Genomic DNA, 26,711 nt, shown 5'->3' with positions numbered 1-26,711 from the left:
AACAAAGAAAATGAAAGACGAGAAGGTGAAGGAGGAGAAAAGTTAAGAATCAAAAGTTGAACAGAGATAATGTTCGATGATTTGGCCGTAATATTAATAAGATAAAATAATAATATTGTTCGTTAAATTTGTATATCAATGCACTTTGTTTTTACATATAACATAGAGAATAGATAAATGGTTTACCTCCGCTTGATACGAGCTGGTAAGTTTAATCAGGCCAGAGCACGTAGTTATAATACTCGTAGGTTCGTTCAGATCATAGCGAGTAAGATATAGTTTCCCCTTATTAGTAATTCTATACACGTATAAACAATAATTTATCCTCGTTTGTATAAAACTTATACTAGATTATATTGAAACGTGCACGAAACGTAAATCGCACTGCTATGAAACGTAATAATTATCGTTCCATGTAAATAACGTCTATTTTGTAACGAAGCATGAAATATTTCACGATAAACCAATGTATGTAAAATGTAGGACGTTTATACCATTAACCTATAAAATTACGAAGTGACAATTATAATATTGATAATTAGAAATACTCCATAGAACAACGTTTAGGGTATTGTAATAAACTTAAACTTTATTATAGATCAAAGCGACGGTTATGATGAATAAATGTACGAAATTAATATAATAATGATACTTGCGTATAAATTTTCCGCCACAAGCGCCTTTGAAATACTATTTGCGAAGCGCGTCGTGGGATGCACTCTAGCGATTGACTCGCGAACTACGAAGAAACGTTAGCGCCATCTGCAAACGCGTCGAAGTTGACGATGACAAGTTAAGTCGTCTGCTTGCGATGCTTTAGTTAACCTTTACGATTCCTAGGTGTAAACGTTTAGATTAGGTTTTACATCATTGCAAGGTAAGAAACAATTACGCGATGGGCGATAAATCGGAAAATTCGAAATTGAACGAACAGATCATAGAGGAACTCACGAAAGATCTAGAAAGTTCATGTATCAGAGCAAATAACAATCCCGCGTCGAACGACAATATCAAAGATTCGACTGAAAAAAATGGCAATTCCTCGGGCTCTTGTTACGAACGCGTGGGGATTATCAATGACAATGCTGACGAATGTGAAACAGGGGCCAAAGGCGACACAAATTTTCCGCAAGACTATATAGACGAAGAGTCGTTGAAAGATAGAGAACTAACTCTCTCTGAAGATGAAAAAGAAGTTTGTAGTTGCTTATAAAGTTTATGGCCTTTGCAGAATTATAGAAATAATCATCATATATTATATCTACCGATGTGTGTTTCTTTTTCAGATCCTTAAAGCAGAAGCAGTGAAATATAAAGATAAAGGAAATGATCTTTTTAAAAGCGAAGAATATCAAGAGGCAATATCTGTGTACACGCAAGGATTGCGAACTTGTCCGTTAGCTTATAGCAAAGAGAGATCCATACTGTATGCTAACAGGGCTGCTGCAAAGTTAATATGTCTGGTAATGATGTTATTTAAAGAATATCGTCATAAACGTTTGAAAGATCTAACTATCTTTTCAATAAAATCTACTTACAACGTTTCTTAAGTAGGATAGAGAATCCGCGATATCCGACTGTACAAAGGCCATAGAATTAAATCCAAACTATGTGAAAGCATACGCTAGAAGAGCCAAATTATACGAAGAAACAGAGAAACTAGACGAGGCTCTGGAAGACTTTAAAAAAATTCTAACGCTTGATTCCGGCCATGTAGAGGCAAATCATGCCACTCGGGTAATCACCAAATTATATCTTCTTTATTTTCATTGTACTTAGGTATTAATACTTTAAATGTTTTACCAGAGGTTACCTCCACTGATCAACGAAAGAAACGAAAAACTGAAAGAAGAAATGCTAGGGAAACTAAAGGATTTGGGAAATATGGTACTAAAACCTTTTGGTCTATCTACGAATAACTTCGAACTGCAAAAGGATCCGAATAGCGGTGGTTATTCTGTCAAGTTCCATCAAAATCCTAGTTAATACATCAACCACCGCATAAATATTGATTTGGGAAGCGTGTCATGGAATATTTATACGTACCTTATGTAAATTCTGCTCGGATGCTGTGTGCTTGTTGTAATAAATATATAAACGTTACGATATTTAGAAAGATATATTAGAATATTGAAGATTACATATATAAAGAATGTAAAATCGTAAAATCTCGTTGTTCGATTTTATCACGGTACGAAGTTAGCTTCTTTCGCTACCGATCAACGTCTTGATAAGATTCGTTTGAAAACGTACGATGCCTGACCGATTGCCGATTACGGCACAAGATTTATTCATTATAAATGGTAAGTATATGTTTGTAAGTTCGTCACGAGGTAAAATAATCAGATTTACTCGTCGGATGTACTCGACAGATTTTTTCATACACCAATTTTATTTACAGTTGCATGTCGTTTGTTGCATTGTTGATTCAGAGTTTCCTTGGCATCTACTGCAGTTAATGTTTCGATCGATAGTAGAATGATTTAATAAATATTAGCGAGAACTTTTTTTGCAAGAGAATAAAAAAGTTTATGAAAAATTGGAAGACCAGCAGACAGATTGTGTGGCAGATCCTATTGGTGTCTTTAGCATTTATTTCTAACGACGTCGTATGAATTAGGTCATATATAATCTAACGATTACGAACTATTACATACAAGTTCAACAAGCTACTATAGACAAGAAACTATTTTTATCTTCCACAATCGAAAGCGAACGAATGAACGACCTTAAAGCTTTGCAGGTGCAACGAACGACCGCGAATAGAAAGGAAGCAACGGATGGACTGTTCACGTTGCCACTCCTATCGCTTCTCACCCTCTCATTTCGATATTTTTATCTTCGTATATACCCCTTTTTCTATTCTATTTTTGATACTCGTGTACTATCCTCATATTTCCTAGACTTTATCGCTGCATTACGGATGATCTATTCCTGCGTTTATGGAAAATTAAAGCTAATATACAAGAATATATAAATAACTAAAGTAAAGAGCTCGTTATAATATCTATTGGATAGAAAAATGTCTATTTAGGTTTCATTTTTCCAATTGCGATTACTAAAATAGAAAATTACATATCGAGCGTTCTTTCTCTTTCCCTCTTCATCTCTGATTGACTTTATCCAAATTCATATGTTATTAAAAATTTAAAAAGTAGAACCCAAGCTCATATCGAGTGCTCTACTTTGGACAATTTTACATCTATATATAATTATCTATATGTCGAATTCCAAGGATGCATAAAAATCCGTAATTCACCGATCAATTGCCATTACTTCATTCAGTTTTCATTCTTGCGGTTCACAATAAGCCGAATCGTGACATTGCGATTGCGCGTGCGTAACTTGATATCAGAGGGTTGGGAATAATAGAAAAAGAGATACGACGGATATGTATGCGCTTTAGTAGGATAGGTAGGAGGGTGGTTCTCGCGTACTCGTGAGCGCGTGCGCGCATGCAGGTGCAACACATAGATATAGGTAGCAAAAGGGGAAGAGGATAGAAGCAGTTGCAAAGGGGGGATGGTAGTGGCGGCGTTGATGGTGATATGCGAGGAGAAGAAATGCGAAAGGAGGCTTCATTGGCGAGCAGCGCATAAACGCAGCGAAACAGGCGACCAGAATCGACCGGTAAACGATAAACGTTGCATGGCTATGCGCTAGCAGAGATCGTTAAAAGCTGGTATCTCCGTTTAAAGGTGACCTGTTACACGCATACAGACATACGTCCAAGTTGAAAGTGTGCGGTCAAACTGCAAGACTCGGAAGAGATAAAAACAAACGTAGAATAAACGAGAAAACTGGCAGAAAAATAAAAATCGGGTACAGGAGGTGAATAGAACAGACAGAGAGAGAGAGAGAGAGGTAGGGATAACAAGGGATGTGAAAGCACCGTGAAAGGGATCTTGCAAAGTTGCAGCGATACTTTTTTCACGGCACGAGGATGGCCGTGACGTCGATGAAAGGAGATCGTATTAACTGGAGGGTGGTTCAGTAAGCACGACACCTACGTAGCCAAGAAGACGACGCCTACGTACAGCGCAAACACGCCGAGAACGCATCGTAACCGACGGTTTTTATGCAAATCAATAATTCGAGTACGACGCAGCAATAAAGCTTTGCCTTTATTTCCTAGAAATATCGAACGTTGTTGTTGCCGAATAACAGTGACGACAAGGGCGACGTCGCGTCGCGTCGACGGCAGCGAGCGCCCGACACTCGATAACGAGTTTCTATCGTGGTAGAAGCGTTCGGCAGACGTCGGCCGAGCGTGGAGGAAAGCGTAAGAGTGCCTTTGGTCGCTTGCACCGTTGATTCGCCTTTCGCGTGCCAATAATCGGTGCCGCGTACGTGTTTCGCCAGGCACGTAAAAGAAGTTGGTCACGTCGAATTCGCTGGTGCATAATGTGCAACATTTCTGAGAAAGGGGTAAGCCGAACTACGAGCTACCATACATACGTCGATTCGTAAACCCACCGTTTAACGATCGTTGGAAACACCGAATTGGGTCACTTTCACTGACACCTCGGTTTTCCTCGTGCTTTTATATTAATACGTGTTAATTGCGGTAAATAAAGTCGCTTGTCTCGAAACTTCCGTCACCGGAAATAGTTTTACCGAATAGAAACCCACTGAATCGTTGCATCGTTCCGATTACGAAATATATATGCGTGTTTGCTCAGAATTACTTTTTTCAGAAATCTTATCGTTTGCTTCGTTCGTTATTAAGAGATACGTATTTGATCTTTGCCGTAAATCGAGTCGCTGGTGCCTGGTCATAATTTAACGCGTAATTTTATGGTTTCTCTAATCGTATTTCCTTCGCAACACACATACTACACGCATCTAGGTATTCATATGGAATTATCAGTATCGTTTAAGTATTTATTTCCTCAATGGGTTGATAAATTATTAACGTAAATCCTTTTGTACGCGTTCGTCGCCTGGCTCTTCGAAATGAAACAGAGAGAGAGTGTAGTAGGATGTAGTTGCCTAATTCGAAAATTGTATTTGTCGTTCGTTGGTATTGATTTTCGATCGTTAGCTGTAAAAATAGATATGAAGTAGAACTACGAAAGAAGAAGTCGAAACACCTTGAAAAGGAAAAAACGTTACAAAGCAAAAGTTTAGATCCTCGAGTTTTTGTTTGACTACGACTTTCCACATTTGCGTATAATGGCAATACACGTGGCTATAAATGACTCAGTCGCATTATACAAAGAACGAAGAACTTTTTGCGATAATAACAAGGTAAAACAAGAATAGAACAAATAGAAGAGAACAATACGATAAATTTTAATCGTTACAGTTAGAGTTGCTCGTCGAGTTGCGAACAGAACTTTTAATTAATTTCTGTATTCTATCGTATCGCTGCTTTCTCGCTTCCAACAAAGAATTATAGCATAACTGGGGGGAATCGCTTTCTCTTCGTTTAATTTTCATTTCGTAACAAGCATAAATATTTGAACGAAAACCGGGATTATCCTCGCACGATATTAAAAGTTATTCTCTTTACTTTGTTCATTCGTAAGGTTGTTACTGACACGTCTGGCAACATGTATTACATGCGTGTACGCGTTGCGAATCAATATATTTCCCACGATCGATACGACTATATCGAGATAAAAAGAGTCTAATCCGTCCTATGTTTCATTTGATACGGATCGTTCGACGTCAAGGGACGAGACGTTTGTAAGACGAAGAAAACGTGAACTATTACGTACATTGCGTCAAAGTTGAACAACGTGATTCGCATGGCGGTAAAAAACAAAATTGATCGCGTATTTCGCACAGGATCTGTTGTATTACCGGATGAAACAAACGTCTGCTGACATTCCATTTTTCCAATTGCGTTGCGTAAAAATGAGAATTTGCAGAAACATTTGCGCTCTATTCATCGCACGTTTAAATATAAAAGAAGCTGTGTGCATGTACCAACTACAATTGTACGTTAAATATGTTTCAGTCGAAGACAATGAGGCGAATTCACTTGGAAAGTATTTCGCGACGCAGAAGGTGGTCTCTGCGATTCGGCCTTTTCCTCGTGTATATATTAGTCCAGTACGTCACTTGTGCAAAAACACCTGAAGAGATAACGTCTCCTTATCCCAGTTCCACGGACCGCGAAGAAAACTGGACGTTAGATTCTACCTCGGAATCGTTCACGCCCGAGACAGAGGCCAGTGTCGAACCAAAACCAAAGGCAAAGGAAGAAGAAGTTGTTTCGGAGAAAGAAAAGAACGAAAAGACCGAACTGAAGAACGAAAAGAACAGAACGGAAGAAAAGAACGAGGACCAACAGAAACATGGAAAGAAGACAGCCGAAGAAGAAAAATCGAAGCTCGATGAACATTCGAAGGAACGGAACACTGCTTCGACAGAGAAAGTTTCTCCAGCGGAGAAAGCTGCTCCGAAAAAGGAAGTCGCGACAGCGAATGTTCCTGGAACCACAACGGTGAGACGCGATTTTTATTATCGAATTTTCTTTTCTATCGCGGTGTTCTTTTAAACGCGAGGAACGCGACTGTAAATCGTTTGAATTCCACTATAACGCGTATAAGAGATATTGGTTATTCGAGACTCTAGGTTCCAACAACGACCACTATGAAGTACGAACACGCAACGTGGAGACCGCGAAGGAAAGATTGCTCGCCGCCTGCGATCGAACAATTTCCACGACCATTAATGGGTCCCTCGGCTAGAAAACACGGTGGATTGATCATTCATATTTTAGTTGCAATTTACACCTTCCTGGGCCTTGCGATTGTTTGCGACGATTACTTCGTCTCCAGTTTGGATCGAATTTGCGAAGGTAACGAAAGTTTTAAAGTAGATTTCCTTCAGGTGCCAGACCTATGCGTTTGTACATTTTCAGCAGGATGCTGCTCATATAGAAAGATTTCTCGTGTATATTTTCATCTACTTTTAATACAACAGAATTTTTGGATAACGAATTTTACGATATCGTATAAGAAGAAATTCTATTTTTATGCAAGATTAAAATTGTATTACAAATAGTAATAGAACTGTAAGACTTACATTGCATCGAAGAAGCCTAATTCCGATAAAAGCTATACAAATTATAGGAAATTCTTCTACCGCTAAATTTGCGAGAATATTGACAAAAGTCTTGGTTTTCTTTGCGTAGAACTGCGATTGTCTCCGGACGTTGCTGGAGCCACTTTTATGGCTGCCGGTTCTTCAGCTCCGGAATTGGCAACCGTGGTGATCGGTGTGTTCTTTGCCAAGGACGATATCGGGGTAAGTACACGAGAATTTAGCGTTTTGGCCAAAAATCCACATCGAGCAAATACGTGCGCGTGTAATTAACCCCTTTCGGTACTTTAGCGAGTTAGACTCGCGATGAAGATTTTGGTCCAAACATGAATATCGCGAGTCAGACTCGCCATGTTTGGGCCAAAGTCTTCATCGCGAGTCTGACTCGCTAAAGTACGGGAGGGGGTTAAGTTCGGTTAGAGGGGACTTGAAAGGAATTTAGTGGGGAATATTATGCAGATTACAGAGAGTTGCTGTTGGGATTGCAGGTAAGCGGTGTAATCGGAAGTGCGGTGTTCAATATAATGTTCGTGATATCGGTGTGTGGACTGTGTACGTCGACAGTGTCAAAGTTGAATTGGTGGCCTCTCTGCCGGGATTGTTTTTTCTACGCTGTATCGATTCTGGTGATGCTGGGTACAATTTACAACGAATCGATATCTTGGTAAGAGACAGCTTGTTATCGAGATTCTTGTTATAACACGGTCATCCCTAAAAGTCTTTGTATATCTTAGGAAGAGGCCATTTCATTTACATAAAGCATATACGTTTAACGAAAGAATCGCATTCATATGAAATACGCTATCTTTGTACCGAACTTTTGCGTAGCATTTTATTTTAATAAAAATTATCTTCTTGCATGGTGAACGAAGACTTTCGTGACTGTACCATCATCGTATGGATGTCTTATCGTCGGTTTTTGTCACGTACAAAAAAGAAACGTGTCTTTTGCAGGATGGAATCTCTGTTCATGTTGTTCATGTACGGCGTGTACTGCGTCGCTTTATCTTACAACACTAGACTGGAACGTTGGGCGAAATCTTACAATATACCTTTTCTACCAAAAGACGACGAACCCGCGGAGGAGAGCGCTCTTGTTAGTTATAGATCGTTACAAGAGGACCGCTTGTCTTACACAGGGCCGAGTTCGCCTACGGATCAATATAAAGAGCAGGAAGGTAAACGCCGATTATCAAACACGTACGAAATACGAATTTCTAATCTATTCTAGCTTTTATAAAAAGAAAAGATTGTGTCCACCTTCGGTACACATCCGGGGACTGTTACGAATTCATTATATTGACCTACGATCTTGATGTTGCAACCAATTAAAACTTAGATTCAAATCATTCGAACGCCTGCATCGTTTATCGTGCTGTCATGTTTATCGATCTTCGATGTTCCATATCTATCCAAAAACGGAAAACAAAATCATCTGAAATCTTTCGTTTTATCATCTTGATACCTCCATATCGCTACTGTGTAAGTTGTATAGATGTCTGCTTCGCTTTTAATGTCTCCACTTAAACGATTTCCAGAAATGGAATATCATGGTAAAGGAAGCTTTTTGCTTGCCCGTTCCTTCTTTAATTTTATCAATGTCATCTTCATCTTCCATGTACGAAACGTGTATCTTTCCTATCGCATCTTGTAGCGGATAAGAAAATACTGCGTGTACGTCTTCGCTAATCTATCTCTCTGTATGAAATATTGTCCAAAAATAACATCAAGATTGCAGGACAATGCGATAAATCCATAAGAGAAATGCCTAACTACGTAAGTGTCCGAATACTCATGGACGGGAGTGTATAAAAATTATTGCACAAAAATGAAATTCCATAAAGTAGAAAATATTACACAGAAGATCGCTTGGCTACGCAGGTGTAACTGCAGGAGCAGTGGCAGGAGGAAACGTTCCTGAAACGAACGAATCGGCACCTCCGAAACAACCGAGCTATTACAAAGCGAAAGAACCAGATCCGAACGAAGTATCGCCGTTAGAGAAGCCCACTGACGGTAGCAAATGGTCTCTGTTTACCTGGGGTCTCGTCTATCCGATTCATTTCATGTGCCGCGCCACAATGCCGGATTGCCGACAAGACAAATTTAGGAATTGGTATCCCTTTACCTTCTGCGTGTCGATGGTTTGGATCAGTTTCTACAGTTACTTCATGGTGTGGATGATTACGATCATAGGTAAGAAACAGCAACGATGGCGGTGATCTTGAAAAGCATGACGATACAAATATAATTTAAGTAATCCTTTTCTGGCGTCCATTATTCTTCAGCGACAAATTCAATGTTTCGCAGGTAGCACTCTTGGTATACCAGACACGGTGATGGGTTTGACGTTCGTCGCTGCCGGTGTCAGTGTGCCCGACGCGCTCTCGTCGTTAGCCGTGATAAAAGAAGGCCTCGGTGACATGGCCGTGAGCAACGCTGTCGGCAGTAACGTCTTTGATATACTAGTTTGCCTCGGGCTTCCATGGTTTATACAAACTGCGATGATACAACCCGGCTCGCACGTGAACGTCACTAGTCGAGGTAAAATCGTGCGATTTCCCTTATACGAGCCTTGTCGCATACGCTTGCTGGACTACGAATGGCGTGTCTGGGAACTTTCGTGCATTTCAATTTTCCATAAATGCATAAACGTTCGCAGTCTAGAGGTTACCAAACGAAATTCAAATTCACGTTATTTCATTGTCGCATTGCCAGGCCTGACGTACTCGACGGTGTCTCTGCTGTCAACGGTGGTGTTCTTAGTCCTAGCGACCCATTTGAACGGCTGGAAGCTGGATCGACGGTACGGAGCGATATTGATGGTTTGGTACTTGGTATTCATCACATTTGCCTCGCTCTACGAACTAAATGTCTTTGGTGAAATGAATCCTCCGGTTTGCTTCAGCGCATTTTAAACGAACGCCACTTGATCGTATACAGACCGACGAGGAAAATGAAATATAATGGAAAAAGTGGAAAAGGAGGAGCAGTGAAAGCGAGGGAGAGAGAGAGAGAGAGAGAGAGAGAGAGAGTGCGTGTGTAAGCAACCGACTGAATGCTCGATGAAAATGTTCTCGTCGAACTCGATCTCATTGCATCGTGTAAGTATCAGGCTGCTAAAGCACGATGGAAGATAGTTCGAAAACTCTTTTATAATATTTTCGTTTCCTTCTTCCATCCCCCGTCTCGTTTCTTCTCGTTCCTTTTCGTTCTTCTACTTTCTCTTTCTTTTCTGTTCCCCCTTCTTCTTCTTCTCTTCTTTTTCCTTCTTCTTCTCTTATCTTAGCTTCTAGCCCTATTCTAATTTCTACGTGAATTGAAATTTCAAACAAAAGTGAGGAAGAATGGCAGAGGAATGAGAAAAAAGGTGACAAGATTCCAGTCCGCGCTGGAATTGAAGAATATATTTCGAATGCGCTCGTGCTAAGATCTATTTGTACAATAACACGTTAGATGATTTGTAGCGTCAGCTCTCGAGCACAAATTCGAGTTCTATTCTCACGTCGCGTGAATTTTCCTTCCAACGAAACATCGACGATTCTCGATGTTTCACTTTGCTTCCACTTGTTATTCGTACGATATCGATCGAGCTTTCTTTCGAAAGCAAATGGAAAACGCAACGAAAACAAGCTCTATCGTTGTTCGTAAATTTGGGGTCAGTTAAACGGACAATACACTCATCAGTATTAAAACGCAAACGACGACGTTGTTAAGTATTATGCAATCTAGAATCAGTAGCGGAATAGAACCGGTCGATCGATCGTATTAACTCGTCGCGCATTCTTTCGAATCGTAGACGCGCGAGACGCCACAGTCCGAAGACTCTAGACAGTCGTTTTCGTTAATCGAATATCGTTTCTATCTTTCGTGCCTCTTTGGTCTTTCAAACCTACTCTGTTTCCTCGTTCGACTCTTCCTGCTTTACTTGTCCTACTTACACCGAAATTTCTAATCGAAAGCTGCTACACTTTCGCTTCTTTCTTACGTTTTTGAACGTTTCTCGCAATCGGCATCCAGTCAATTTCTTCTTATACGATGATTCGTCCGTCCGTGCGTTCGTTGGTTCGTTAATTCGTTGATTCATATTGCCGTTTTTCTTCCTCGACAAGTAATATAGTGCACACGCGAGAATAATTATTTTGCTATCGAGATAATCGTTCCCTTGTTCTTATCGCGCACATATACGTTTTCTATGCAAGTATACGCCTGTATGCGTGTGTGTACGTCAGTGTTTTCAAACGGTACTACTCGCGGAAAAGTTAATTTTCCAACAACGTAACGTTTTTTGATAGATTTTTCTAATCAGTGCGTCGATAACAGCGAATCGAGCGTATCGATGGATGAAAAATGTTGCGAAAGAATTTACTTCGATATTTCTTTCCCTTTCTCGAACGATCGTTTGCCTGTGGCCTAACGCGTTTTTCGAAATCACGAAAGTACGTTTTAATCCGTCTTTTACGAAATATTTCTCTGTTCGCGCGTAACTGCGGGAGGAACCGCTACTACGAAGCGCTTTATCGATCAGAGAAGTAGAATTAACGTTTAATAGTCGGACGCGACGCAGCGGGACCCGAAAAGTTTGCTTTCTTCCAGAGGAGATCGATAAACGTCGGCAAAACCAGCCACGTCCGAATCGAAATTTACGACGCACCGTTGTTTTCCTCGCTGACGATCAACACCATTCGTCCTCACTATTTATCGGTCTTTTTATCGACCTACTTACCGACAGGCTTGTTAAATACGTATTTAAATACGTATTGTTTCCGGCGCGTTCCTTTCCGCGCTATTATCTCTGTTTTTCTTTCACTTTCTAACGTCCTGAACAAATATGAAACGACGAAAGACGATGCAACCAGTTGCGAAGTTAAAGTTTATCGGACGAATTAGACCGTGGGTGAGGGAGAGGCGAGCGCTTTCAACGAGTCGAGCGAATGATCGAACGTTCATGGTCGCCGTTCGCGTACTCGCGTAAAAGTACGATTGCTTGCGAACGAGAAAAAAAAGCTTCGTTTCGGACAAATCGTACGCATCGATCAAAGGGATTACGTAGGACCCACGTGGATCAGTCGAGGCGAGTCAAAAGGTAGAAACGAAGTTGACGGAAGAAGGTGAAAGAGATAGAAGGGTACACTTTCGACGAGTACGAGACGAGATAACAAAAGAGACAATAATTAACGCAGCCTTATCCGATGAAAGTATCTACAACGTTACTCTGCGCGATCGTTGAGATCAGCGTGTAAAAGGATAGCGTTCGGTATTCTTCCGTTTTCCGAAACCTTTCGATCTGTCCGTTGCCTGGCCATTTTGCAAAGACGATCGATCAACGTTTCTAGACTATCGTACGTCTAATATTCTACGTAGTCGCTGAGCGGAAAGCGGGCCGGCGATGAATTCCAAACGAAGAGCGAACCGTGATCCGCGAACAGCCTAAGTATTTATTGTATTTGTCTGTCTACGTTGATCAACGTTTCTTCGTACATCGTGCATCGTACATCGTACCGTATGCGTGCATTCGCCTGTTCCAAAAGCAAATACAATACAAACGTAATTCGCTGTTACGAGCACAGTTGCGTTTGAGTCGGTACGCGGTCCGACGACAGATCGCAAAGATCGCGCAGGCGTTTTAACGTAAACCGAACGCGTGTGTTATATGCACGCGTGCTCCATTACGTAAGTACGTGTACATATATACACGTACGTATATCGTATGCGTGTGTATATAGACACGTACGATTACGCATTATACATATATAGCTGTAGCAATACATACATCTACAAACTGTATATTACGTACTGTATATGTATATGTATATACACAGTACGTAGTATACACAAAGAAAAGTATATACGATACGTACGAAAGCTTAGATTTATATGATTATCGAACGTTCTACGTGTTTGTTCACTACCATTATTTGTTATATTGTTAGCGCTTCAGGCGGATACACGTTGATATTAACTATTAGCGATATCGTGAGATATATATAGTATGCTGGCTCGCTCGATCGATCGATCGATCGAATTGAACTCAAATTACACCTCCGTATAGAGTATATATACATGTGCGCGCGTGCGTGTAATTCAACTTCAACGAAGCCAACCGCAGCATCAACGAGCGTTCGATCGATCGATGCGAAACAAGAGTCGGTGCGTTCTGACGCATACGAATACGCGTTGGAAACGCGTTCAATTGGTCGAAGCGTAATTATCGGATGCAGCTTCGCGAAGCGACGATTCGTTGGAAAATTACGTTCGCGTCGTTTCGACGAAGTGGGATTAAGTTGGATCGGCGACTGGCGCGACGTGCACCAAGAAACGAAAAAAAGAAGGACTCGCTAGGTAAACGACTAAGATGGCAAGCGTGAAAAATGTCGTTCGGCCTTCTCTCGTTGACGAAGGTTTCGCTTAGAGTTTCTCAAGAAACGAACCTTCGCTCTGTAGAATTTTATTTTTCTCCCGATTCTCCACTCTATGTATGTACTCGTCATTCGTGCAACAACGTTCGAAAATTGGTGTGATTCTAGTCAATAAAGATCAATTAGTAGCGTTATCGTAGATGTATATCGTTAGATAGTTTAGCGTAACTTTGATCAATTCTCCGGTGCCCTTAAAATAGACGTAGCTCATACGTTCGAGTCAATATATTCGATACGGCTTAAAATTAGACGTTTTACGTACGTTTTAATCGGACCTATTTACCCGTCCTACGCCCCTCTCTGTCTCGTTCACCAATTTTCGAACAACGGACCAACGAAGAATCTGTTTCCAAGGTATCTATCCGATTCGAAAGTTTAAGTAACAAGAAGACTCGTTGTTTATCGATATCGATATCGACCCGTCGATGATTCATTGTTAACTGTTGTGAATGTAGATTTTATATTGTCGAGTAATATGCATACGCATACATACATATACGCATACCTATAGATATACGTATATAAGAATATACATATACAGATAATATATATACAATATATATATATATATATATATAAATATATGTATACAAACTCTCTATATTTGGCACATACTATATGCAAGTATACGTATATTATGCGCCTAGCTTAATTAACAGAATTAGTTGATTTCAAATATATAGTTTCTTCTTCTTCTTCTTCTTCTTCTTCTCTTCCTTCTTCTTCTTCTTCTTCTTCTTCTTCTTCTTCTTCTTCTTCTTCCTGTGCGCGTGATATTTCTGGTCTTCGTCGAGTCAATACGTCCGTGTACCTGCCATTGACAAGAGGGAACATCCGAAAAATGTTCAGTTTGCGATAAGGTTGCGACACGACAAACGTTCGTTCGATTTAACGGCGATACAGCGCACTATGAGAGTTTGACGCGTTTCCCTCGCGCTCCAACGATTTCGTATGTATGCGTAGTAGGTGTACATTAAAAATGGGAAACACAAAGCGAGAAAGGCGAACGAGAGCGCGGGTCGTTTCATCGTGACATCGAGCGACGATTCGCAATAAATTACTTACTTAAACGAGTAGCGATCCTAACAAGACTCGTAGAAACCGCCTAGCATTTTATACTGTACGTAACAGAAGAGAACGTGATAAACGCGATAACCTAGCACGCAAATCGTAATAATTTGTAAGCGTAGATTTAATTTTCTCGATTTAAGCGAACGATCAACGAACGATATACGCGTTATGTAACGTTTGTACACGCGTGGAACGTGTTCTCGACGCGATCGAATCGACGGTTTGAGAAAGTATGTTGCGCGCTTCTAAACAACGAACAAAATCGACAAAAATCGCGCGCGATGTGAAACATCGATAAAACGATACGATGGGATGGTGCGATGTGAAACGATCGCGCACCTTCCAAGAAGATCGTTCACACGCGATCGAAATCGGAAACAGAACCGGATCTCCCTCTGTTGTGTAACGTTTTTCTCGTGTTGTTAGAGTACATTTCCAAGACAGTCCTAAACCGTCAATACATCTAGTTATAGCTTATTACGGCGTTATGTAAGCAAACTGTTTTACCAATGTCGTAAAGAAATAAACACAGATACGAAATATAAATGAATAAACGAATAAACTAGTCCACGAACGAATCGATTATTTCACGAACGAACAAATTAACGCGTAAATAAAACAGACGAACGAACTGTCGCTCTACGGACATACGTACGAAAACATTCGATAATTGCACGGTCGTTACGGGGGATGGAGGTTCGCCCGACGCAACGCGAAGCTCGATGACTCGCCGCGATCCAATAACGTAACACGATGGAATCGTGGAAAGTGAAACCTTTTTTATTTTTGGAATTTTTAATATCAAGCGCCTACTAACGAGATCTTTCCGATTAAGACGTGATCAAACACGATGTAAATTAAATTATACTTAATTACCGATATGTATTTAATTATCGTTTATTAAGCGAATACGCCCCAAATCGTATCGTGTCTAGTTTCGTTTTAATTAGAAAAATGTAACAAACGTATTGGTAAAAGTTTCGTTGAAAATAGAAAATTTTGAGTTAAAAATCTCGGTTAGTCTAGTCAAACGCTCCGACTCTCGGTGTCTCTGTCCTTTTCGCATTTGTAATTCGCAAAAATTGGCTCTCGATTTTTGTGCAATTATCGATCGTTTTCTCGTTTACGCTATTCGTAATAGACATATTCGCGCGCGCTTGCGAATAGCGCAGAAAGGAACGGAGGAAAGGGCCAGATGGAGAATATTTGCTTTATTTATTCGTTTATAAATCAGCGTGGATAACGAAATGGGGAAATTGACAAAAATTTTCGAGAATAAAGCAGCTCGCTCGTCTATGTACGTCGAATAATTTATCTTTATTCTCTTGGTAAATGAATATACAAAGTTTACATCTAGTTTACTTGTTTATACGATGCATCGGATAATATTGATACGATGTGATGATAGTAGCGTCGCTGTTATAATCGCGCGTACCATTTTTCTTTTTCTCTTTGCTCTGTTCGCACGCGTTTTGTATAATCCGATGGCTCTTCCCTTGAATACGGATGAATTGAATTACGCGTTAACGATACGAAACAAAAATCATCGAAATACCGCGGATCGTGATCGTCGATCGTTGATTTTCGTTTCCCCTTGTTCCTTCTATCCTTTCTCTTCGTTATTCCGTTTCGCTTTTCGCGTTCTCCAGTTTGTACGACGAAAACGTTTCATAGGCCGATACGAGTATATGACCCGTTCTATTTTCGAACAGAGCGTCAAATCGTCGATCGATAAAAGACGCGAAAACCAAATCGATCGATCCATCGAACGATCGATTGGCGTTTCGTGGTTGCTGCTAGTCCAGTAATGCTCGCTTAACTCTGCCGCAGTTCTGGAACATCATTGTGCAAATCTCGCTCTTGTCTCAACGAGCGATGAGACGTCGAACGTTTTAAGGAAAGCTTCGATATGCAACTAAAATGGAAATCACGCGTATCGACGACAACAGTCGTGGGTCTCGACGGTATTCGTAGAATAAAGTTGCTACTGCTTGCGCGACAATTGCAATACAAAATCCTAGTTTATTGAAATTTAAGCGAGCACCGCTGCGATGGTTTGGCGATTAATACGACTCGACGTTTCGCGGCAATTGGCGCGCGAAATGCCAAATGGAAGAACGAATGGAAACGGGAAACGCGACCGAGTAATCGCAGACAGATGTCAAAGAACAAGAGAAAAATGGAATCTGAGCCAGGGAATACTTTTGGTGTCGTGCTCCGTGAGTATTCGAGAGCGCGCAAAGCGATAGCGTTTAACTGTGAATTAGAATAAATACCAAGATAACTCTAATCAGTCTTTATACAATTATTCGTACATATCTGTTAAATTTTTTTCTCTTTTCTTCATTTTTCTTTTTCGCCGCATCAATTCTTCCCCTTCGTCGTTCATTCTCGCTCCTTTCTCTCGTTTCACCCGCAAGTTTGATTCGATTCTTAATTATTTACAGCTTCGAAAGGAATTAGTTCGAGGGCGAACGAATTGAACGTGCGCGCACAGACATAGGCACGGAAATTCGTACGCGCGACAAATACGCAACCTTTTTCTTCCCCTGTCTCTGGTTCTCTCTTTTCTTTTCCCCCCTTTTTCCTCTTTCCTTCTCGTTTACTCTCTATGCGTTGTGCCGTTACGCGCGCTTCAGATACAATTCTCGCGGGGAAGCTCGGAAACTGCCCCGAAACTACGTTTCTTTCTTTTCCTTCTCTTCTTTAACGTTCTTTTGGGGTGTAGGTAGCACGTGGAACGCGGAATCGATCCGTTTCGTGTAGGTATCCGCGTTCGAGAGGTCTAGCCGGATCTAAAATGAAGGTCGCTGACTGACGCTAAACGGTAAAAAAATATTTCTGCAAACAGCAGCGTCCGTATCGGATCGGAGCTTTTTCACGATTCTCCGAGGTACGTTCGGCTGCTCTTTGCTCTCGATATTCTTGCTGCTGCTGATAACAACGATGGAAACGATAATGACGACAACCATGACAATGACAACGGTAATTCTCGATCGTTACAACGCGAGTTGTCGTCGTTGTTAGCTTGATGTATTTTTATTTCGATCGATATACGACGCAAACACGAACTCGATCGTTTTTGAAGAACGGATCGGCCCGATATTAAAAAGTCGAGAAGAAAAGACGTTACAGAAATTGAAATTTCCTTCTTCTGATCGTTGATCGATGGTGATCCGGAAATGCGTAGCGAATCGAATGATTTTGCACGTCTCGTCGTTACCAACGCGTGGTCCTTTCACTGTGATATGTACGATCGGTGTAACAAAGCGTTTATTTCTTTTTTCTCTTTTTTTTTTTTTTTTTTGTATTTTTCCTTCTTTTTACGAAAAGATTTCAGGGATTTACCTGCGTGATCGATCGATTACCCGTGTCTCGATGATTGAAAACATGCTCGTTCGCTCGAACCTCGATTCTCTGTGGTCGTGTTTTCTTCTTCTTTTATCTCTAAGTCGCGTTGTTGACGATCTTTAGCTTCGAATAAAGACGAAAGCGAGTCTCGTATAAAAATCGATACCGTAATTGGCGTTCAAGAGAATGCGTGTAACCTATGCGCATTGAAAGTCGTTTGAAAAAATATACAAGTACAGTGAAAGCTTTATCGTTTTACAAATCGATCGCGATGTCGAAGAATCGTGCTGCTCTTTGGCTGTCGTTTGCATTCCGATCGATCGTACGCTTTAGAAAAAGAAGATTTATCGCATAGAAACCAACCACCCGCGGATTATTTAAGATTGCTTTTTCAAGAGTCTGCGTTTCTGTCGGTACCATAAAGCTTTGACTGCAACCATTTCGACGTTTCGTTGATCCTAGAAGAATAGACTGATATCTTCTAATTTACTCGCAAAAACGGTTCATCTATTCGATCCTATCGAGGTATAAAAATTAGAGGAATTTTCTGTCTAACGTCCGTCCAGATAACCAAGGATTTCGAGGCTCGAATAGATACGTGCTACATATTTGCAAAGTAACGTTTGACAAAAAAGATATAACGAAGCCGTGGCATGAAATCGTTGAAAAGTTTCAGATTCGATCGAGCGTAAAGTTCTACGAGTGAATTTTACGAATCGCAAATCCTCTTATCTAATTATTCTGTTTTACGTAAAATGGTGAAATCGTGAAAGGGATGTTATCCACGTATAATGTACGATTCGCAGCTTGCGAGATCGCTAATATCGTTAGCTGATAAATTATCGCGAACGAAATTCAAGAGGTTCTCGCGTAATATAATCGAGTGTATTTAATTTATGACTTCGCTGTATCCCTTCTGGCCAGACGTACGTCGAACGTCGCAAAAAACTCGTACGCACGCGTAATTAATTCGAATAACCTCATCGACGGTGATCTGGCTGACTACTACTGGCTTTTTCTACTCGGCTATACGTTACATTCCCGTTTCTACTCTCTACGTACGGAAGTCGTAACTCGTTCGTGGAAAGAGTAAGAAAATATCTATTAGATGGTATTCCCTTCCGTTGATTTTGTTCCGTAATAGAAAAATTATTCGAGTATGTTCGTACGCTCCGTGATTCGTTAACGTCCGTGATATGATAAAAAAGTAGTTCACGCGTCGCCCATTAGAGCCGTCTTTCGTAACTTCGTTCCCTCGTTTCGATCCACGAAAGTGAAAGCTCGACGAAAGCGACTGGCTCTGTTTGCATGTCAGAATGTAAACTAAATATTAACACTAACGTTTGCGAATAACGAGTCGAGAAAGGTGCGAGTACGCGACGGTATATACGAGGTTTAAAGAGAGCTTAATGTCGATACGACACGCGATACCAGGCGAAATCGGTATTTTTAATCCTCTCGTGAATATTTCAGCCCTTCGAAAGCCATATCTGACGAGTCTCGTAAACCGAAAAGTACGTAAACTTTAAACGCAAACCGCCGGTACAAACATTATCTTTTCCAGCTTATGATCCTAAAGCTTATCGCGAACAATGAAGTTACGAAGGTAGATAATTTGTTCTCCGGAGGGTCGTCGTTAATCGATTCAGCTTCTGAGAGACTTATCCGAAATTCTTAGGAATCGAATTCTTAGGAATCTTTCGCGACAAATGCGTGAAACATATTCAGAAGGAACGCGTGTTACAATTCGCACGAAAGGTATTCGCCATGGTTCAGATATTTATTGGCAATACCGTATATACCGGTTCAACGCACTCTTCTGACCTGTTCCGACTCGATATCGTCGAAAACGATCGGAAGATATTTCAAAATAACAATCTTTCTTCTAGAGCGTATTTACTTGAGAAAGCTAAATTTTATGGAACTCGTCCGACTACGTTGCGCGTTTCTGTCAAAGGAAACCTTCTGGAACGAGCGAGTGGAAAGAAAGAAGAAAGCTTGCGCGTCCTATTATACGTATGCTTCGTCGAACAAGCAAGGCACGCTCTCAGTACCACACCTCTCTTTTGCCACTAGTTTATTACTATCGGTGTATTTGATCGGAGATTGCAAAGATCGGTCCTAAATCGAAAAATACCGTTCGTTTTGCCGAATTTGCGTCAACAACAATTTCCCAATAGCTTCGCTTAGAACGTATTATCGCTTACACGCGTCTGGTATGTAAGTTTCCTGTATCGTAGTATTCGTAGTATCGTAATAGATAAGCACTGATTAATATACGTTACACACATTATTATCTTGATCGTTTTCTATGTTGTTTCGAAAAAGCGTCGGTTCTTTTCCTTTTTTTTTTTCATCCAAAGTTAGGAAACCAGTACTCGCAGTTTTGGTTAATCGATATCATAAGTACTTGGATTAACGATAGATGCTCGAACTCGAATTCATTCAACTATCTGGATTATATATATATATATCGTTCACTCGTGCGTCGTGCATCTGGGTCCTTAAGTCTTTACTTAATTATGAAATTGGGCGCGTCTCCACGCGAGATCATTTCCTATGGTCTCGCCGCGTTTTTCGCCATTTTAAAATCGCGGAAATAGAAAAGAATTGCCGTAGCGCAAGCGTTAAACAGGACGAATTAACATGGCAGTTGATGAAATCAATTTATATATTCGATATAACGAAGATCTTAGAGAGTCTCGCGATTATGTTTATTATAATGGCAGTAATCGTACGTTTCTCAAGGTCCTCTCCTGCTGATCGTTATTACGTCGCGTGGGATCGAAATCGTGCCGTGTCGAATATCACGAGGGTAAACAACTCGTGCGAAGATTTTCCTTTTGAAATGCAAGCTTAGCGTTCAGCTTTCGGAATAACGATAAAAGAACATTTTTTTTTTTTAATAATAAGTATATATATATAAGTTATTATAAGCAGTCGTAAATTACTTTTAACGAGTGTCTTTGTCAGCTATTTGTCGCAATCAAGCAATAAAACGGTGTATGACCACGCCAAGCTATATGGGAAAATAAAAAATGTAAAAAAATTTCACTTCTTCCAGTCTGGCGATCGAAATAGTCTCACGTGCGATTATATTGGTTCGTGATTCACCAGCGGTGATTGGTGAGCAGCTCGCAAGATATGTTTGTATCGCGAGTCGTTCATTCATATTCGAACGAGTCGTTGTACCGGCTGAAAAAACGGGCAGACCATAAAAGTGTATCTACAAGTGTATGATTTCTTACTGGTACATGCATATGGAGAGATAATTGATATGGAAGAACGGGGCACGATATTATCTCGACATACGACATTTGTATCGAAAATAACATAATGTAACCGTAAGTGTCGGATGTTGTGAGTAATCGACTGGTATGATATGTAGTAACGTTACTTCTGATATCAATGATAGGGTAAAAATCCACGACGGTAATCCTCCACGAAGCTCGATAACAAAACACGTTCGAAAGAAGGTTCCCATCGAAGTGCGTTCGCGAAGAACGACGATTCTTTTCTAAGAACCGTCTCGCAAATGTCTCGATGGGAAACGTTTCGTCGAGGCGATCTAGGAACGCGATCGTCGAGAATGACGACGGGAACGGCATCGTGACAACGTATCGGGTTTGCTCGGCGCGGAGCGAGAGCGAAGAGGTTGGAATCTGGCAGACGCGATCAACGTCTAATGAGGCAAACACGTATCCGAGTCTCCGCTGCTGGCCATCGAGAAATTAGCCGAGTCGCGATCGCTCTGCCTGATCTGCGCGGTAGTGGTCAATTTTCCATTAACCTGCGAAGCTTGGGGGAAAGTGTGGTGGCCTGGCAGCGCCCAGGGTTGCGTGTGTAGTTGCACAGGAGGGAACCTCTTGACGAAAGGGTTGTTCGGTGTAGGCGCGATGCCGTGAAGAAGTCTGACGCCGTTGTGATGGGACGGTAGAGTGGTATGGGCTGGTACCGACGAGTGTACTTGCGGAGGGACGAAAGCGTGCCTCGGCACCGATCCGCAGCTTCCGCTAGATCCACCCATATGAGATCCAGCCATACTATGAGAGGCGTGTGGCAGAGGCATGGTGGAGCAATGCGGATAAGTAACCGCCGGCTGGGTCGGATAATGCGGCAGAGTGGCTGACGTTGCGTGCACGCGAATATCGTTGCTTTCCGTGAACGATGTCATCCTCATGTTCGTGGAACGACCGAAAGGTTCCTCGTTAGGGTTCAGCGGTTCCGTCAGCTTTGTCCTCGAGAGTTTCCGCCGGATCACCACGGTCGCCTCGTTCGGATTCTCGAGAATCACAGCTGGACATCCTTGTCCAACGACGTTGACATCGTTCGCGTTAACGTTCGTGTTGGCGCCCGTGTTCGCACTCGCGTTTATATTCGCGTTTGCCGTTGAATTTGCGTTGATATTCGCGAACAGCGGCACGTGATTCGCGTATTGCGGCGATGAGAAGGATTGACTAGTGCCTGGACGACTGTTCGGCGGTGAGAAGGTGGCCGTTGCGGATGGAGGTTGAATCCCTCGCTGGAGGGAACAGCTGCGCCATTGATCGCGTGATTCTTCGCCGTCTCGTTGATCGCAGTTGCCGCTCACGTCGTCCACGCTCGTCGCTCGTCTTTGACAACTACTGTTACTCGCGTTGCTCGCGTTACTGTGCACGCCACTCGAGGACGTTTCGCTGTGGCTGCTCGCGTTGCTGTGACCCGTCACCGAACCAGCTCCGCTGCTACCACCCACCACGGCGTCCAATGGCGGAGAATTTGAAGAATCCGAGCGAGGCGTTAATTCTTCGTGTGGCATTCCAGAATCTCCTCGACGCAGACATCGCGGCGTTTGACCACCGTTTACCTGAAACCAATGCGCGACCACCTACCTTCAATTCAAGCAACAGGGTTTCCACGGATTTTTGTTTATTCACGTTTATCTCGTTCTCTGTATTTACTTATTTATTTATTTATTTATTTGTCATTTTGCTGTCTGGTATTTATTTGGTAGTTTGTTAGAAGAAAAGTATATTGTGAACGACAAGAGTTGTTAGTACCTGGGTGTTAGTGGTTAGTAACGCCGTGACAACTTCGGTAGTCGGTGCACAAGTTGGAGTCGGAGTCGGAGTCGGAGGTGGCAGTGGAAGTGGTTCCGAAGTGGGATCGGGCAAAGGGTCTGGAGTCAATAGGGGCGAGGGGTCGCCTTCCGAAGGTTGTAGATCGCGATTTGCGCTCGCGTAGTATGTCACTTGGTCGTCGTTCACGCACTCGAGCAGCTGTTGGAACGTTTGATCAACGATTAATTGCCAAGCGAAATGCCAATTAGAAAGTAAGCCTGCAAGAGTCTCATGAATTTATTGGAAATCATACGAATCGAAGAGAGAACGCAAAAAAAAAAAGAAGAAGAAGAAGAAAAGGACCATCAGGCGAAGAAAGAGGAGGAGAGAAACAAACGTGTTTCGATTCTTAGCAAACATATCTTTCGAACCTTTTTTTACGTAGATACATTTACATGTACAATATAAAATTGGTACGGTTGCTGTTTGGAGATGACAGAGCAGAATTCGAAAGGATGGGAGGATAAGCGTAAGATCGAACGTGCACTACCGATGCGATCGGATTGCGTAGAAATTCGTGGGATGTTAAATCGCTTTTCAAACATTTTCCTCGTCTTGTACGATTCTATGATAGCGTGTGTTAGTAGTACGCAACCAAAAAACAAACACACGCAGTTAAAGAATGTTAGTATTACTTCGAAGCGTCAACACGAAACGAGAAAACAAACGAACGAAGAAAAGAAAACATTTTTATACGCCTTACGTTGCCAAACTTAGGTATAACGTCCCTACGAGTTATCAGCCACCTTTCCCACTGTCAAAGCAAAAGAAAACTAAGTTAAAAATCGAAGGGGAAACGAACGACGTTACAAGAGTCGAAAGGTACTCGAGCAAAATATTTTCAAGTTAACGTTTATCACGAATAAAATCTAATAGGGAAAGAACGATTCGCGACAGAAAATGATCGAATACCTTGTTCTCTTCGGACGTTGAATCATCTGCTGGGTCCAGAGACGTGATCAGCGGTAATTCTCGTAACGTGGCATAATCTCCATCATCTTCAGGGCCCCCGTCACCGGTGCCTCGTCTGACTTTTCCTTTATTGCTGCAATCCACACGCACCACGTTGTAGTATGTTACAACGAGGTCATACGAATACTTATCCGTTAGGGTAGACGAGGAAAATAGAGATAACGGGGAAAGGGGAGAAAGACAGAGAAGAAAAAAGGAAAGGAAGGAAGACAGGAGAAGAGAGAATCGGATAAAGTGGTATCCCTTTTTTCATAGTTTCTAGCGATCCATATGGTATATTGGACCATTTACCATACGGTAAACGTAAGAAATTTTATTCAGTCTCGTGAAAGCGAAAACGAACGACAATAAGGCTTAGTGAATAAATACAGATGCTAGCAATAGGTGACGTTAACTCTTCGAGATCTGACACTTTTTTTTTAACAATTCCTGCTAGATCGTGATACGGAATAGGTGTAATAATATAACATTATGATCTCAAAGAGTTAGCGAATTTCGATACACTTTAAAAGCACGCAATTTAATAACATTGACAACACGCGCGTGTACGTAAGCACCAGATACGAACACGGTACGATTAAGTGGAAAAAGAATTCAAGGTGAGAAGAGGAGATCGATAGGAAATTACTCGCTTGAATATCGTAAGAGCAACAAACATTATAAAAATACATAGTAGCCAAAGCAGGAGAATTCCACAAAGGGAACGCAGGTTATGATAAAAAGGCGATGGCAAGTTTCCGTGATACGGACTGATTACCGAATTGGAACGATCGATCAAGCGAATTCTCTACAGGAATCTCGAGTAAATATTAGTTTACAGGAAGGAGAGAGAGTAAATGAAAATGAAGACGAGCATGAGCACGGGCACGGACACAACGATACATACAGAAAGACATCAAGAGGAGGGAGGAGGGTAGTTACCGCGAGCCTGACGTACTAGGCAGGTCGTTAAAGGTGACCTTGGGTTTCAATTTCTTATTCAGCCAGCCCTTTTCCGTCGTTGGTGCTACGTTTCCGTCGTTCGGCGATCTAGTCGGCGATGGACGTAACTTTGGTCTTAGCCAATAAATCTGTTCGTCGTCGGCTGCTGAGTCGCCGTTTACGGAATCGACGTTTCCTACAATCGGAATAAGATGAAAAGGATCATAGTGGACAGTGTCGCGAAATACGTGTCGGATATTTATTAATTCGTATCAAGGTATCAAAATTATGAACAAATTTCGGGTACAGAATGTTTGAAGCTTATCTTTCAAGTTAGAAACAATATCAGCCGTTAATATTTTAAACGATAATATACCGTGGAAAGTAAAAAGAGGGTCGTGCTATAAACGGTTCTGTTACACAAGACTATAGTTTGTTCGTCAGCTCGACGTATTGTTCTGACGCTAGTGTAATAAAAATTGACTCGGAGACAATTATTAACAGTAGTATAATTATATTGCCGACGTTGCTGCAACTTTGGATCAAATTAGAAACACAAAATATTCACGAATGTTCAAAGATACGAAAAAATTTCTCGTACGCTCTTATGCGCTTACCGCCTTCCTCCATAAATGTCTTACTCCATAGCGCACTATCTTACCTTGACTGCGTGCTTTCCTTTCAATAGCCGCCTTTTGTATCACGCTCATGATAGCTTTCTTCGGCGACGCGTCGGCAATCGTATAAGTTCTACCATTCCCAACGACCAGTAACGGCGCGTTAGTTCCGTCCTCGTCGTCTCTAGCTGACAATAGATCCACGTCAGTTACGAGTTTCACCGATCTGGCTGACCTAACGGTAGCTCGACCGATCGTCACTCGCAATTTGAATGTCCAGCGTTGTTTTATCGTGAGAAAGATCCATAAGAGTAACCAGAGGAACAAATGCAAAACAGTAGCGACGACACAAGCTAATATCGCACCATCCAGACTGCCACGATATACGACGCTGTAGTCGTAGAGCAACGGTGCGCTGCAGATCGCGATCGCCAGGAATACGCACAGAGCGGTGCAGTGAATGAAATATATCCAACCATTGCCACTTCTATTCTCCTTTGACAAGATTATTCGACGCTCTCGTTCTTGGCTCAAAAACGCCGTAAACCTGTATGTGCATAAACGCAAACAAGTTGAAGAAACTTTTGTACGACGAAAAGTAGTTCCATTAAAGAACGAAATAGGGCAGAATGAAAGAAAACAGAGGGGATGGAAAGCGACATACCTGCCGTAGGCGTAGAAATACATCACCATGCTAGAACAGAGCACCAGAAGGGAGGAAAGAGCAAACAAGACGAGGGTAACGTGTGGATTTAACAAGAAGTAAGAGTCCCCGAAGATTGTCGATATGCTGCTAGTAGTCGATATCGTGCGATACTGTTGTCGAAGAACTGGTAGCACCTTTAAGGGTCCCATCACTTGAACCTGAAGATATTACAAATTTTAATTCCTCTGTTATTTTTTATTTTTATAAGGGAATTTATCGCAAGAGTGTGTCTTACCTTGTAAAGTACAGACATTCCAATATAGGCTAATAAACTCTGGGCGGAATTGACGATCAACTGGAAACTAAAAATCGTGGCCAACGGTTTATTGCACGACCAGAACACTGCTGGGTATCTCACAGAATACACTCCGAGAGCGATGGCATAATTCAAGTACTCGAGAGTAATAGGTCCGTATGATTCAGCTAATGGAGATACAAGAAGGAAAATTACGACAAATCAGAGAAAGGGAAAACAACTCGAGATTCGATTTTAACTTAC

At 41.6% G+C, this 26,711-nt stretch overlaps 3 protein-coding genes across 9 annotated transcripts in view; 2 read left to right on the top strand and 1 right to left on the bottom strand.

Moving 5' to 3' along the window:
- The first annotated feature begins 766 nt into the window (after positions 1-766).
- On the top strand, positions 767-2,120 carry LOC100651329 (tetratricopeptide repeat protein 1). Its single transcript, XM_003396976.4, has 4 exons — positions 767-1,195; positions 1,287-1,463; positions 1,555-1,737; positions 1,807-2,120. The coding sequence occupies exons 1-4, from the start codon at positions 896-898 to the stop codon at positions 1,984-1,986; spliced, it is 840 nt and encodes a 279-aa protein (XP_003397024.1). The 5' UTR covers positions 767-895; the 3' UTR covers positions 1,987-2,120.
- Positions 2,121-3,472: 1,352 nt separating this feature from the next.
- On the top strand, positions 3,473-15,120 carry LOC100651082 (probable sodium/potassium/calcium exchanger CG1090). Of its 2 annotated transcripts, none has more exons than XM_012310908.3 (10): positions 3,473-3,630; positions 3,699-4,428; positions 5,966-6,454; positions 6,586-6,811; positions 7,148-7,260; positions 7,545-7,720; positions 8,011-8,234; positions 8,938-9,252; positions 9,367-9,600; positions 9,775-15,120. In XM_012310908.3, the coding sequence occupies exons 2-10, from the start codon at positions 4,405-4,407 to the stop codon at positions 9,972-9,974; spliced, it is 2,001 nt and encodes a 666-aa protein (XP_012166298.2). In that variant the 5' UTR covers positions 3,473-3,630; positions 3,699-4,404; the 3' UTR covers positions 9,975-15,120. The 2 variants fall into 2 exon arrangements, with proteins under 2 accessions (XP_012166298.2, XP_012166297.2); XM_012310907.3 differs by having other exon boundaries at positions 3,485-4,062; positions 4,136-4,428.
- A 724-nt stretch (positions 15,121-15,844) lies between these two features.
- Positions 15,845-26,711, bottom strand: part of LOC100650887 (protein tincar) — a 38,625-nt gene continuing 27,758 nt past the window's right edge. For 3 of the 6 annotated variants that reach the window (XM_048408129.1, XM_048408131.1, XM_048408130.1), the window contains 8 exons: positions 26,448-26,635; positions 26,171-26,370; positions 25,551-26,053; positions 24,890-25,085; positions 23,909-24,041; positions 23,700-23,750; positions 22,937-23,155; positions 15,845-22,743 (listed from right to left, as the gene is read on the bottom strand). In XM_048408129.1, the coding sequence (XP_048264086.1) occupies positions 21,580-22,743; positions 22,937-23,155; positions 23,700-23,750; positions 23,909-24,041; positions 24,890-25,085; positions 25,551-26,053; positions 26,171-26,370; positions 26,448-26,635 (2,654 nt within the window). In that variant the 3' untranslated portion in view covers positions 15,845-21,579. The remainder of the gene's footprint in view (positions 22,744-22,936; positions 23,156-23,699; positions 23,751-23,908; positions 24,042-24,889; positions 25,086-25,550; positions 26,054-26,170; positions 26,371-26,447; positions 26,636-26,711) is intronic. The other 3 variants (XM_048408133.1, XM_048408132.1, XM_048408134.1) reach the window with 3 other exon arrangements.

This window comes from Bombus terrestris, chromosome 8 (assembly GCF_910591885.1).
Source record: "Bombus terrestris chromosome 8, iyBomTerr1.2, whole genome shotgun sequence".
In the NCBI taxonomy this organism is placed as follows: domain Eukaryota; kingdom Metazoa; phylum Arthropoda; class Insecta; order Hymenoptera; family Apidae; genus Bombus; species Bombus terrestris.
The sequence above is the reverse complement of the archived record's forward strand: the minus strand, read 5'-3'. Positions and strand labels throughout refer to the sequence as shown.